A 14,917-nucleotide genomic window follows, 5' to 3' on the forward strand; every position below is an offset into this window, starting at 1 on the left:
ATCATTGCTACATGGAAGTCTGTGTACTATTCGGTGAGCTGATATAGTAAACCAATCCAAGGCGAGGCTGCCTTGGGTGAGATTGGAAAGTATGTAAAGTCATCTCACCTTGCCCCCTTACCCTTGTTTCAGTATCCAATGCAAGTGCTGCCATTCATTTTCCCCGTGTAAACATGTAGCATACTTACAAAGACAAGGGGGTGTAGGGCTATGTGTTTTCTGGTTGGGAAGGGGCGGGAGGGACAGGAGGCGGGCGAAGGTGGTAATGCTGGGTGGGTGGGTGGGGGGGGAGGATGGGTGGGTGGCAGGAGGCGGGTCTTAAGGAGGGTAGGTCTGTCCAGGTGTGGTGGCGTGCCGTCAAACAACTCAGTCCTCATTCTCTGTTCAGACTGCACCAGGCAGCTGGGACGGACAAGACGGACGGACAGAGACGGTGAGGAAAAAGAAAGAATGAGATGGAGAACCGAAGATGGATGAAAAAAAGGCAGAGGAGTAATGGAAAGTAAGAAGAATTGGAAAAAGAAAGCGATGTTAGGATTGGTTATTGAGAGCCCATTGGAAAACACTGCAATCCCTTTTTACTGACATGCCATATTGAGACCATCCCCAGTATACATCCTTTCTAACTCAGAGTACAGTGATGTCACTGCCTGGGGATGCAGTTACCTGGCACAGCTACAGTGGACACGGCTTCAGGCTGGCATAGCGTGTCCACCTTCACATGCTGAAAGGTTTTGATAGGTGCCGACTGCAGGTGCCTGGGACCGCACACACACACACACACACACACACACACACACACACACACAGACACAGACACAGACACAGACACAGACACAGACACAGACACAGACACAGACAGACACAAACACACACACACACACACACACACACACACACACACACACACACACACACACACACACACACACACACACACACACACACACACACACACACAGAAAGAGAGCACACAAGTACACTTCAAAGAGTGCAGGGAGAACAGGCCCCTTCCTGACTTAGACTTGGCCGTACTTTACTGTAAGGGTGAAATATTAATGGCACTGGGAAGTGAGCAATAGGGCAGAAACTCTGTAAAGGCAGCATCAGCAGTCCACCACTCAGCAGCATCACGACCACCTTGCTTCATTTGCTTTCAGATCAATAAACAGTTTTTGGTGATAGATGTGAAGGCAGAAGTGGAACCGGGTTCCTTTTGGACATTTCATTAAAGGAATCATTTCTTTGTCTTTTCATCCACTCATCCAAACTGAACCACCATTGGAGTCTTATCTAGTGTCTGCACACTGGCAGGACATGAAGGTTTTGTGGTTTGTTTGTGGTTTGTGCGAGCTCTCACCTCTTCCACTCCTCGTCTCCATCCCAGAACTCGTAGACGACAAAGGACAAGCCATCTGGCAACCTGACTGCAGTCACACTGCAGAAGGAGGGAATAAGTAGAGCCAGTCAGAGGAGAGAGATGGAGCGGGGAGGAGAGGGGACAGAGACAGGGCGGAGGCTGGAGGGGAGATGGATGTGTCGCGAGAGCTCCGGGACAGACCCGGGTCAAAGGAGTTTGTCTGAGATAGTGAGCGAGAGGGAGAAAAAAGGGGGAGAGGGAGAGAGAAAGAGAATGTGCATGAGAGAGAGAGAGTGACATCAAAGGAATGAGTGATGACAATATCAGCTGTGGGGGTTATAGTATGAAGGGCAGACAGTTATTGTTTGCAGGGGGTGGAAGAAAATTGAGTTAACGCATGAAATCCGGTCAGGAGCTGGCAACACAGAGTGGGGCAACAGGGAGAAAGGGCTTGAATAGGGATGGATGGAGGGTCATTAGCACACAGATATGAGGAGACTTTATTGAGAATAGAATGGGGTGGGGGGGGTCTAGGTAAGGAATGTATCTGAAAAAGAGTGAGATGGTGTCAGAGACAAAGGCAGTTCTTACTGAAAACGAGGACATATGAAAGGGTCAGCCAAGCTACGGCGTCGATATGAGAAAAGACAAATGGCATATTTCCGAAAGCACTTGCATCGCATCGAATGCCACCCAAAACGTGGCCTTTTGTAAACTCACATTACGGTCATATTTTCCTGACCCATAGCCCCTAAAAATGTCATGTCATAATAAGCAAACACATTGCACGGTAAACAGCTCTCTATGGTTTATGGTTTATAGTGAACATATAATAATGATTGAACTTCTATGTCAAACATACACAGCTAGGTTTACAGCTTTATGAGCCAGTAGTCAGCAGCTTGGCATCCTTAATATTGCTCATCCACTTTATAGGTATACAGTATATGTTCATAGGTATATGGTATATATGTTACACACTGTTGATTCCATGCTCACGTGTAAACGTGGCACAATGAATCTATAGAATCTCTCTCTCTCTCTCTCTCTCTCTCTCGCGCTCTCTCTCTATCTCACTCTCTCTCGTTGTTAAAAAAAAGAAAAGAGCCTTACTGGCTTTGAAACACCAACCTTTCCCCTGTTCTATTATTTAGAGCAGGGCTATTGTTAAGCGTAGGGCTTCTCAACCTGCTGCACGCCTTCCATAACGCCTCTTAATGCCTCAAGTCCCCAGCATATTAAAAAGGAGAATGGAGAAAACATCACTTGTAACTGATGTAATGGTCAGTGCAACCACTGCGTCATGGGAAAGAGAGACCTATATTATACACATATTTACATAAGGTCTAGTAGCCTTAATTTAGATAGTATAGTAGTTTACTGGGAACTTGGTTTGGAAACATATGATACAAATTGACTTTATACCTTGACCTTTCATCCAAAATAGTCACACATGTCTTTAATTGCTTGTTTGTGGGCAGGAATAACGTTCCATCCAGAAATGTTATTGATTGAGATAATGCAATAGTAAGTTCTTTGCAATTGCACATTGATTCCTAAAAGGATCGATAAGGGTTTCCCACATCCTTTGTGTGTGTAATCACACCCTAATATCCTGGTTTACTGAATGTGTTATTGCCGGGCAGAAGTTATTCAGGTTCACATATCTCCTAATGGAATATACAATAACATCCAGTTATAATTGGAAAAGCCTACGAGCGCGTCCTGAAGAGCATGCTGGGAGACAACAGAGAAGAGATAATGAATGCTTGAACGCTTGCTAGCCTAGCAATGCTAATGACCAGCCTAGGAAATGGTGAGGCTAGCTTGCCTGCTAGTATCTCACTTAGGATCGGAGTAACCACCCAAGTCCACATTGAATGAAGGAGTTTCCAGGCTCAGGAGGACATGAGCTTCCTGCCTCGTCCTAGAATCACAAGCTAACTGTGATTATCTATCTAACTGCCACCTCCAGCCCCCTGTTGGCTATTTTCGCTCTCTCTTCTTACAAATCACTGCCGTTCATCTACTGCCACTCGTCTGTCAATCTCCTGATCAGCTGCCCTCCTTGATAAGGAGCACATGTCAATCCCCGCTTCAATCAACAATATCGACTCTATCACTCAGTTGATCTTTGTCTGCACTTTCCCTTGCACAGTAGACTCAGCTAGATGCAGAGAAATAAATAACAATAGGCTTAGAAGCCTATCACATTTTATAGTCAATCCATTTATGAGTCTCACCGTCAAATGAGATATGCAGACACGATTATCACTTCAATCAATCCATCCCGTTTATGATGAGGTAGGGCCCCTTGTCTTAAGCTGGACATGGGCTTTCACTCTGAATGACTACTGATACACTTGATATACGTTCTTGTTCTGGTCATACTTGTATTAACTTCTTCCTTGTCAGTGAGGGGAAAAACGGTCTGTCTAGTTACTAGACCAGATGAAATGAGACGGAGAGGTAATAAAGTCTGTCGGCACGAGGACCTTGGATTTATTAAGTAAAGTGGCAACGGTTATACAGAGTCATAAAGCGTGAGAGATCGAATATGTCTAAGTCCCTAATCAGCGCTGATGGTTCGTCCAGAGCTTCGCCTCCGTGGAAGGTCTGCTTCAGAAGAAGATCAAGAGTCCCTGTGTGATACAGTTTTATGCTGTATCCTCCTCTCGATGAGGTGTGTGCGTTTGAGGTGTGTGTGGTTCTGTGTGTTTTTGCTTGACCTTGGCTCTCAGGCCCTGGTATATGCATGTGTATCTCTTGTGTTCCTCCTAACGGGGGAGAGCTCCTCAAAGTGTCTCCTGTGTCCTCGAAGTATCTCTTGTGTCCTCGAAGTATCTCTTGTGTCCTCGAAGTATCTCTTGTGTGATAAATTAATGTGGCTCTCCCGTTCTTGAGGATGACTCGTGCATTGTCTGAGTGTCTACCATTTGCCTGGATGGGGAAATGGGGCCTTCGGCTCCGGCCTTGACCTGACTATATTATCATGTTTGTGTTATGTGTTTGTTGGGTTAGAGCAAGAGTTGACTATATTGTAATGTGTCTGCCATGTGATGTGCTCATCAGGCTAGGGTAGGAGTTAGCTATATTTGTAATGTACATGTAATGTACTCAGCAGGTTATTTTTCCCAACATCAGGCCACTTGGGGCGCTGGTGCCTGTCTTTGAATCTTGCAAAGGATAAGCATATGGAAGATGCTAAAGAAAATCCAATGCTAATATTTGTTCGTGCACACAGCTGAGGAAGAGGAAGGAAGGACTTACTGGAAGCAGTCTCGCTGGGCCGACACATTCTTCAGGTACTGCTTAAGAGCTTCACAAAACTCCCCCAACTTCTTCTGGGAAACCACCATCTCCTGACGCACCAGCAGCAGGGACTGGGAGAGGTCAGACAAGGAGACCATGAGACGAAGGTAGAGAGAGAGATATAGATATATTCATATATTTATAGAGAGAGAGAGAGAGAATACAACACAGTTATACATTATTATTATGCAACCGCGTGCAACGTCTACCAAAACACCAACATGATACAACAAGAGAAAGAATGAGAGCAAGAGAGGGTAAGATACCAATATAGTATAGTGTGCAAGTTTGTGGGATGTAATGTACAACGTACGACGTGTGATAGCAAGACAGAGACTTTGCTTTTAGGTTGTTCTGTTGTGTTTTCAGGTTGGATGTTTGATGGTTTCTCCGCTTTTGTTTATTTTTTCTTACAAAAAAACAAATCCCAGGCTTATATCAGTTTCACACCTCCCTCAAGTCCAGAGGCCAAAAAAAAAAAAAAAAAAGGGTGCCGAAAAAGGCCTCTATTGATTCCTAGGCCTCTATCCTGCCAAGTGATTGGTTATCCCCTCAGGGCTGGACCTTGGCAATCTAGAGGCTGTAGTACTTGGTAATGCCCTTTTACTGGCGCCATGCTGGGCAAGAAAAGGTATGACATCAATTACAACGCAAGCAGAAAGAACATGCCTTCCCGTAAATATGAAGCTCCAACCCATCACACAGGAGTGGGTTAGAGTTGATACAGCCGACAGCCGTCCACTCTGACCTAAATAGCAACTCTTTAGTGACCTTCTTTGGCAGATGTGATGGGAAATTCAAAGCACACTTTACTCATTTTGAGAGATGCTGCTATAATACAATAGGATCTAACGGTCTCTTCCTTCACCCTCCTCCTCACTCCCCTTCCAAGTTTCTTCATCTGCATGTCTTCTTTCTCCACCACAATCACCCCCACACACACACCTCCCCCCGGTCTCTCTGTCCTTATTAACAGCACTGCTCAGCGTCTCCCGATCTCCCAGCTCGGTTGTGGAATAGGAAAGTAGGTTAACTCAGTCTGGATGGAACTCTTGGCTATCTGTTCGGCTGGTGTTCTGCATCTGAAACATGGTGGAGACCTAGTCACCCAGAGTTTTGACTGTTTTAAGCTTTCTAGTAAATGAAAACATCCACATAACGGGGTTTAAAAGTATGCTGTGGTGGGGTTGATATAAAAAAAGGTGTTATAAATACACATTAAACTATTGGCAGTACACTTGCTACAAGCAATATGATTGCTATGGTGCTGTCCGTTTCAGGGAATAGCAGCTGTTACCCACCAGCGACTGATGGAGCGCTTGGAGGATACAATTGTGTGTGTGGCTGAGAGAGAGAGAGAGAGAGAGAGAGAGAGAGAGAGAGAGAAGAGAGAGAGAGAGAGAGAGAGAGAGAGAGAGAGAGAGAGAGAGAGAGAGAGAGAGAGAGAGAGAGAGAGAGAGAGGAGAGAGAGAGAGAGAGAGACTGCCCTGGTAGTGTCTATCTATAACATTTCAGCCGTTTAACACATGATTACTTCCCCTTTACATCACAATCATCAATGGCTGCCATGTGTTCAGCAGCACTATAGCAACATACAGTTCTGCAGTTTGACTCTCCATCTGGTCACCACTTAACTAGGCTGTCTCTGGGAGCCGGTGTGGGAAGAGCGGGAATGGAAGAGAGAGGGAGAGAGAGAGAGGGAGAGTGATAGAGAGGGACAGAGCCAGAGAGCCTGGGAAATTGTGTGTGTGTGTGTGTGCGTGTGCGTGTGCGTGTGCGTGTGCGTGTGTGTGTGTGTGTGTGCGTGTGTGCGTGTGTGTGTATGTGTGTTAATGCTGACGTTAGTAAATTAAGACCAATACTGGAATACAATATGCTGGGCTGCTCTGCTTTCTTATACCTCAAAAAACCACAGTACACTCACCTACACGTTGCATTATTCACCAAGCACATACAACCCCCCCACTCATGACATATAAACACACACACACACACACACACACACACACACACACACACACACACACACCACACACACACACACACACACACACACACACACACACACACACACACACACACACACACACACACACACACACACGCACACACACACACACACACACGCACACACACACACACCACACACACCACACAATACATGCTATATGACCCAGCAGCAAGTAAGTCAATTAATATCGCTCCATTAAAGGACTTGTCTGGTGCTGGACCCCAGGTTAATGGATGACATCTGCTATGTCAGGATGTAAATCAGCCATGATTTCTCTCCAACGCACCCCCTCTGGCGCCTTCTACAAACGGGCAGTTTGCCAGCCATTGACATCCATTCCATTCCAAACGAGTGTGTAGCAGCTCTCACAGCTGTATTTTTATTCAGTTTAAGGGAGCCCACTCAAACTGCTGTGGCTATGTCTTTTCCTCCAAAAGGTGCTCACAACCGAACAAATCCACAAGTTTGGATTCTGTGTTTACGCGCCACTGCGATGCTCAGAGTGAAGAGAGGTTGCTGTGTGTCGGGCTACACACTGAACGAGCCGTTATTAATTCAGCAATTCCCCCCTAATTTCACACGGCCTGACTTTTATGAAAGAGTAGCATTGGTGGACGCGTTGGTGCGTACAAATAAGAGTTCTCTGCAGAAGAAATTGAAATCAGACGTCGGAGTGGGATGGATTGAGGAGGCAACAGCAATTGATTAGCCGGACCAGTCAAGAAAATAATTTTTTATGCATATAGAAATGTTCCTCTGCACTTGTTCCTCAGAATTATTACTGCCTAAAACCAATCCATTATCTTCCCATCTGAATTCCAACTGGGCGGCTCTTCTCTATCGCTCGTCTCCTCGATGTCCCTGAGCATGTTTAGTGGCGTGTTAACACAGAATCAAAACTTGTGGATTGTTTGTCTGGGGTTTTTTTTGAAGAAAACGACCTTGCCAGGGAAGATTGTATTCGCTAATTTGTGTTGGCTTAGGCAAAGATCCCAGCTGTGGAAGATGCTAAACCCCCGCTTGGAAATTGAATGGAAGTCAATGGCCCAACTGCCCAACTTCTGAACGTGTGCGGCACACTGTGAGAGGGTTAGACTCACTTGACAAAGTGTTTAAGCCTCCTGCTATGCTCTTTAGTCCAGACCAGACGACTGCTCATACGTGCTCTGACCTGTGCTCCCTGTTCACACACAGGAAGCAGATCCAGAAAGCCTTGTCGTCATGCTGCTAGACCTGAAGACAGCGCAAAAGAACCATTCTGTGTTTTATCTGATTTGATGGATCATACATGTGTTGGGGGCCGTGGTTAAATGCAGTTTTAAAACAGAAAAATCGACATCTCTCATCTCAGCATGCTCCTTCTGTGTAAATCTTTCATCTCTTTCTCCGGCGCTGTGTCTCGCTTTCCACGTCCTACCCAAGAGACCTCACAGACGCCTAGGGCTCGGAGGAGGAACGGCCAGGAGCCACAGTGCATCCCAACGGCAGATCACTGCACGCTTTGGGACAGAGGGTGGACTGGGGCTTATTACAGGGATCCCTCTCTGTCTATGGCTCTTGCTTTCTCACTCCGAGCGTGCTTGTTCAATGAAATCATGCAAAATTCCTCACCGTCAAGCACATAATTCCGTTTATGCATGCATGTGTAATCCCATACAGTAAGAGCCTGTGTGTGTGTTCCAGTGCACATGCAGTTATCCCACTGGCTGTGAAAATGGGTCTAGATGAAACGGGGGCAGCAGGGGGGATCGCACCAGCCTGCTTGTTACCATGGGAACTAGGAAAGACGGGCTGCCCTCGCGGCATTACATGGTACAGTTACTCCCTCTTTATTTATTTATTTATTTCTCTCTCTCTTTTCTCTTTCTCTCGCACTCAATCAACTCTCTCTCTCGCTCTCTCTCTCTCTATCTCTCTCTCGCTCTCTCTCTCTCTCTCTCTCTCCTCCGCCTCAGCTCTCATCCGCTCTCTCTCCTCGCTCTCTCTCTCGCTCTCTCTCTCTCGCAATCACATAGCGTCAGGCATCAAGGCTAGTTAAAGACCCCCATCATTCACATCGAGTGCGTGCAGGAGTGATGGACGGGCATTTTATATTTATTTTGTCAGAGCATTTGATTTTGTGATTTCGGGGTGAGAGAATTTCAAAAAATGATGACAAGGAGAAAATGCTAAGTGCATAGAATTGATATAGGACCGTCTTTTATAGGTAGAATAAATTATTTGGGGGTTCGCTCTCCTCTTTCAAACAATGCGAAATATGTAGTTTGATGGCGTGGTGAAGTAGCGTGGGGAATCTGTGAGTTGTTTTCACCAACCACCAATGTTAACTTGCTAGCTTACCATAGAAGCGTAGACTACCCATACAGCTGTAACTAGCGGTATGTGGCAAACAAAATATCGTCGGGTAGCCAGTGTTATCCATGGTCAAAACAATCATACCTCAAAATAACTTTATGAATGTGTTGAACATCGTTGTAACTCTATAACCTTACAAATTAGCTGATGGCTGGCATAAGCCACTTGTCATAGCAGCAAATCGTATTAAGTTAGATATTAAAATATCATAATTTGAAATATCATATACCTGAGATTACTGTTTGCCTTGTTTGGGGGGGTAAGAGGAATTGACGCCAATGACAAGGAAAGCTTTCATGAAATTGCGCCCTACAAGGCCAAAACCCGACAAAGCTCGGTCCAACTACCCGACCAAAGCTGTACCTTAATAGCTTTTCTATGCCCAGAGCCTGGTAACAGCCCGACATTTGTCCACAACAATTCTCCACATCAATTTCTTCAACACCTAACATGAAATGTAATCTCATAGGATAGGTTAGCTCATTGCACATGTTTCAAGGTTCGTTATTAACCAACGGCTTGGAACAAATATAAATGTATCAATTATACTAAATAGAATTCGAAAAATAGTGAATAATCAACTTGATGTATAGCAAAGTGTCGTAGCGAAGAATAATATTGAAGCTATATTTGGTCTAGCCTAGCATATGCAATGAATTGCAAACTGCCAGTGAGTGTGGAAGTCATTCACATCACACTACCAGAGAGATCCTCAAATTCAAGTATGCCAATTGCAATGTTGTTTACTTCCATAATGCTTTCGAAGACTCTTTTTGTTCCATAAACATATAAATGAAAGGACTGCACAAAGGCTTCAGAAAGGTCTGCATCACTGGGTCCTTTGGCAGTGGGTCTAGTGGGTTTCCCAGCAGATATAAAATGCCTCCATGCAGGTACGGTACCAAATTAAGCGATGTTGACACTTTATGCTTCAGCTTGTTGGCACATGCAGTACCCCTAAAGCACAGCCAAGGTTTCCGTTTGTGCTACGCTACTGCCGTACTCAAGCGTTTCTGCAGGGACATGGCGGCAATATATTGTCCTGCAATGCAATGTTAAGTATGCAACGAACTGCACCAGAAAATAGCTGCCCTGTTCGTTGCCTCCAAAGGCCTGTCCAGAAATAGCTCATGACGTCTAGACCCTGATTGTGCATTTATTTAGATTCAACGAATTAAGTGCAATCAAGTGCATATCTGAGGATTATTGAGATCTCAACCCTCAGATATTTTTCATCAGTTAATAAATAATCCAAATAGATAGTTTTTAAATGTTACCCCCGAAAATAATAATTACAGTCTCCATCACCAGCGTGTCCATTATGTGATGACATAACTGTGAATTAATCACATTTGCATATTCTCTAGGGATAATATGCTAATATAGCATTACATATGCATGTTCTATATATTACGTTCCTCCACCAACGCGTGGAAAGAAATGCGGGGACGCACAAAACAAACACAGAGTGAGTTTGAGTGACTATTGATCACAACATTTTAAGTACCCCAAAAAAGCAATATGAATGATAATCTATTCTACGATAATCTTCAGGATTATCACTTCAAATGTCATGCCGTCGGCTCCATGGACCAGAGTGTGCGGCCGCGCTGAGACCGGCAACGCTAATCCTGTCAGGATAAGTTATGGGAATACTGCCGTCACTGAGGCACAATGCCGGGGCTTCCCCTAATCCTCCTCTGCTCTGAACATCCGGCCCCTCCTCCGTTCCCGTCTCTCTGTGTTCCCATCGCCCCCCTCCCCTTCTCTGAGCGTTTCATTACGGGCAGGGAGCCCTCACAACCTCCAGGCGCCTCCAGCGACCCTGATCAGCCGTCCCCAGCCCGGCGCCGTCCCGGCTGCCCTCTGCCTCTTCTGTCTTCCGCGGGCTCTGCTTTGATTTGCTCCTCCATTATTTACAGTGGGGAGCCAACAATGGCATTTTGACATGCTTATTTGAAATGCGCTCTGTCAAGCCCACCAGCTACTGTAGATACAAGATGTGCCACACATGCAAGGGTTCTGTTGGTTTGTGTTGTACAACTGCACTGTTCTCCAGCGGTACTCTGGGTTCTAATCCGTTCTTATATCCTGGAGAACCAATAGATCCTCACTTCTCCTTTATCTGTCAGCTGATCTCTCAACATTCATTCCTGTCTCCCTCTGTTGCCTGGTAACAGGCGCTGGCATGGCCGGGTATTGGCATGCCTCGGTTCCGTTCCAATGTGCCATTATGGGCTGTGGATGACACTCTGGACTTGGGACTTGTTATGTTGTGTCTGTGCTATGCTCTACTTAACAGTGTAATGAGAAAAAAACCAGAACTCATAGTGTGTGAGTCACCTCTGCTGTGTGTGTGTGTGTGTGTGTGTGTGTGTGTGTGTGTGTGTGTGTGTGTGGGCGTGCGTGCGTGCGTGCGTGCGTGCGTGCGTGCGTGCGTGCGTGCGTGCGTGCGTTTGCGTGCGTGCGTGCGTGCGTGCGTGGCGTGCGTGCGTGCGTGTGTGTGTGTTTGGGGTGTGTGTGTGTGCGTGTTGTGTGTATGTGTGACGCGCGTGGTGTGTTCACAGAGGAACTGCTGTCAGTGCTATCAAAGCGTCTGCACATGTGGAGGGTGATCACACTATGTCCACTGGAGGCTGTGCCTTGGAAATACTACCATATTTGTGTGTCTGTGTGTGTGTGTGTGCATGTGCGTGTGTGTGTGTGTGTGTGGTGTGTGTGGTGTGTTGTGTGTGTGTGTGGTGTGTGTGTGGTGGTGTGTGTGTGTGTGTGTGTGTGTGTGTCTCTGACATAGGGGCTGAATCAGATGGGGGGGGGGTGGCATTAATTAAGTTCTGATCCCTTCCTTCCGGGAGATGAAGTGGGAAGGTTAGGGATAGGGTCTGGGGTAGAGGGATTGGGGAGAGCAAGGTTAAGAGGACTGCCAACCTGTTTGAGGAAATCAAGATTGCAACCAGGGAATGAAGAGAGCGCGACAGGAGGACGGGTCGTACGAGGGGGTTCAATCACACGGCCTCCACTCCGAGGTGGAGGGGGGGTAAGGGGGCTCATAGAATTGACAATTTCCTTTCTCAATTAATACTGGAATTTTTTTTCCCCCTGGGCTTCGACAGATGCAATCTCCTGTTTTTTTGCTCAGAGGATGTGCATTTGTGACCTCTGCTCAGTTCCACAATGCAGCCACAAGGTCGTAGTCTTGTGCACAAAAGCCCAACATTAACACAATGCTGATATGCTGTTCTCTAGCGTCCGTTAATTCTGTTCTCTCCACTTGATTACAGGCATGCAGTAAAGTGTATCAAGGGCTAGGCCCATATCTATATAATTAAGTTAATATTTTTTGGTGTGGTTTTGCCTCCAGGGTGCTTTCTGCCTTTGCAACGCCCCCACAAGCTCTGCTTTCTCCACGATTTTAAACGTCCTGCACTGAGAAAACCGAGCTCATCTGCACTATAGCTGTATAGCTATAGTGTCTAGTGTATAGCTGCCCACATTCCACATTCACCTACTTTTGCACCTACAAACCCTCCCGCCTGTTCATGTGAGTCATTTTTAAAAAATACAAAAATGAAAGAAGCAGAGCTGGTGTGTTTGCTTATTCGTTTGAATTAGCAGAGACACCGTGAGCCTCCGTCATGGCTCCATCTACTGCGTCCCTTTGAATAAGGACTGATTTTAGAAGAAGGCATTCAGCATTGAGACACTGGTGGTGTCGTCCCCAACACAGTGACCTGGTCCACCTTTCTGTTTGAGAGTTAGAAGTAAGATGTTCTTCTTCTTCCTTCTTTATGTGTTATTTCGGAGCAGCTATTAGCAGCAGGGTTTCCCAGAGCAGAGGCCGCTGCTGAGGAACAAATGCTTCTGATTGAGTTGGTGTACTCACTGCGCTGGCGGTGCCGTCCGTGTCTGTAAGCCGCTGGTGCAGATCAAACCAGACCGTCTGCGACACCGAGAAGAAGCACACACAGAACACAACCACAGCTGCATGTCAGGAGAGCAGAACACAAACCAGCCGTAAGCAAAAGGGAAACCGGAAGCCAGAATCACTCAATTGCTATAACAACGTGCAAGAAACAAGAAACTGCTTGACAGCTAGACCGCAGACACAGAGGAGACCGCAGACACAGAGGAGGCTTTGCTCGTCTCATCCAAAACAGTGGGTGGAAGATGTAGAGAATTACGTATTTTGCGTTCTTTGGACTGTATCACAAACCAGCCAGCTACTGTATGTAGATGACAGACATGGGTCGGCTCAGCTCAGTAGGAAAAGCTGGTTGACTTGTAAGCAGAAGGCTGCTAGTTCAATACCTGGCTCCTCCTAGCTGAGTGTCCAGTGTCCCTGAGCAAGACGCCTCACCCTAACTGCTCCTGACGAGCTGGTTGTCGTCTTGGATTTTACTCCACCGTCGTGTGTGTGTGTGTGTGTGTGTGTGGTGTGTGTGTGTGTGTGTGTGTGTGTGTGTGTGGTGTGTGTGTGTGTTGTGTGTGTGTGTTGTGTGTGTGTGTGTGTGTACGTAAGTCACTTTGGTTGAAAGCGTGTGCTTAATGCCGTAAATTTAAAATGTAAAGTAAACTTGCAATGCATTGAAATGAATTATACTCGGCTGTTGGTGTCATGGTCTGTTTTCTAGTTCCTGTCTTCTGTCTCCCTCAATTGAAGGACAGACTGACATCCTGTCATTCTGTCGAGCTGGTTGTTTCTGCTACGGTGAATGAGTAGTTCAATGTATTAGGGAGGTGCCCTTTATCTAGCCTCCTCTCCCTGTGTTGTACAATCCCCTAAGCCTCTTGTTTGAGTGTATATATTTACTCATGAACAGCCCCTCACAACACACACATCCAGCCATGTACTCTCATGTATCCTTCATGAGGCTAAAGCCGCAGTATTTCTATTTAGGGGACTGCCATATTACAGCGCATTATGTGTGTGACAGGCTTAAAGCAAAAGATGATTTGTGATTGTTTTCTGTGTCGTGTAAACCACTCCAAACTCCACAGTGATGACGTAGCCCACACAGCTCACACGCATTTGGAGTCTGTTAAGTACGTTTTACAAAACAGGACATGAACTCACAGAGATATGAAGACAAGTCAATGCAGAAAAGGAAACGTTTAAAGCAGATAATAGACGATTTGCATGTTGAATATATCACATGCATCCAACGATTTAGAGACCAATAAGCCATTCCATGAAATACATATATATATATATATTATAATAATATATATATATATATATGTATAACCGGGAGACTGCTATCTTGTTGTCTTTTGTTCTTCTAAATACCTCTTATAGTTTGTTATATGGACTTTTTTTGCATGATGACCCTTCCCAAAAGTGCCATCCAGAAGACCACATTACGGCTTATTATAAGTTTATTAATTTAGTTAGTATCAGAGTGAAAATCATCTGAATAACTTGTGTATCAATACAAAAAACTTTTAGAGACAGTGGACCTGGTAAACACATTCACACTTCCACCTGGCAGGACTTCAAACACGTTGTTCCCAGTGGAACCGGTTTAGGAGAGCCCAACTACAGGCTGGGTTTTCTTTAATGGCACACTGGAACCCACCTGGGCTTTAAGGACATTGAAATATTCAACGCATACTTTAACATATAGGATGAGGCCTTGATTGTATTTTTACTATTCATTCTCTTTGAGTATTATTTTTCATAAAATATGTATTTTCGTCATCTAGAAAACACACATACACAAACACACAAGCAAACACTATTGAAGCTAGCAAGTCCTGCTCGTGGCAGCACTACATTTCAAATGCTAATTATTCAAATCGAGACTGAGAGCTGGAGAGGGATGAAGAAAACAGGTTGAGAGATTGGGCGATAGAAGATTGAGAGCAGAGAAGGAGAGAGG

General features: G+C 45.5%; 1 protein-coding gene across 1 annotated transcript; it reads right to left on the minus strand.

Annotated features, from left to right (window-relative positions):
- Positions 1-335: 335 nt before the first annotated feature.
- Positions 336-13,719, minus strand: LOC130389156 (N-terminal EF-hand calcium-binding protein 2-like). Its single transcript, XM_056598827.1, has 6 exons — positions 13,710-13,719; positions 12,922-13,019; positions 4,631-4,743; positions 1,361-1,438; positions 667-758; positions 336-402 (listed from the first exon to the last, which is right to left on the minus strand). The coding sequence occupies exons 1-6, from the start codon at positions 13,717-13,719 to the stop codon at positions 374-376; spliced, it is 420 nt and encodes a 139-aa protein (XP_056454802.1). The 3' UTR covers positions 336-373.
- Positions 13,720-14,917: the final 1,198 nt, after the last annotated feature.

Source organism: Gadus chalcogrammus, chromosome 9 (assembly GCF_026213295.1).
Source record: "Gadus chalcogrammus isolate NIFS_2021 chromosome 9, NIFS_Gcha_1.0, whole genome shotgun sequence".
NCBI classification, from domain to species: Eukaryota; Metazoa; Chordata; class Actinopteri; order Gadiformes; family Gadidae; genus Gadus; species Gadus chalcogrammus.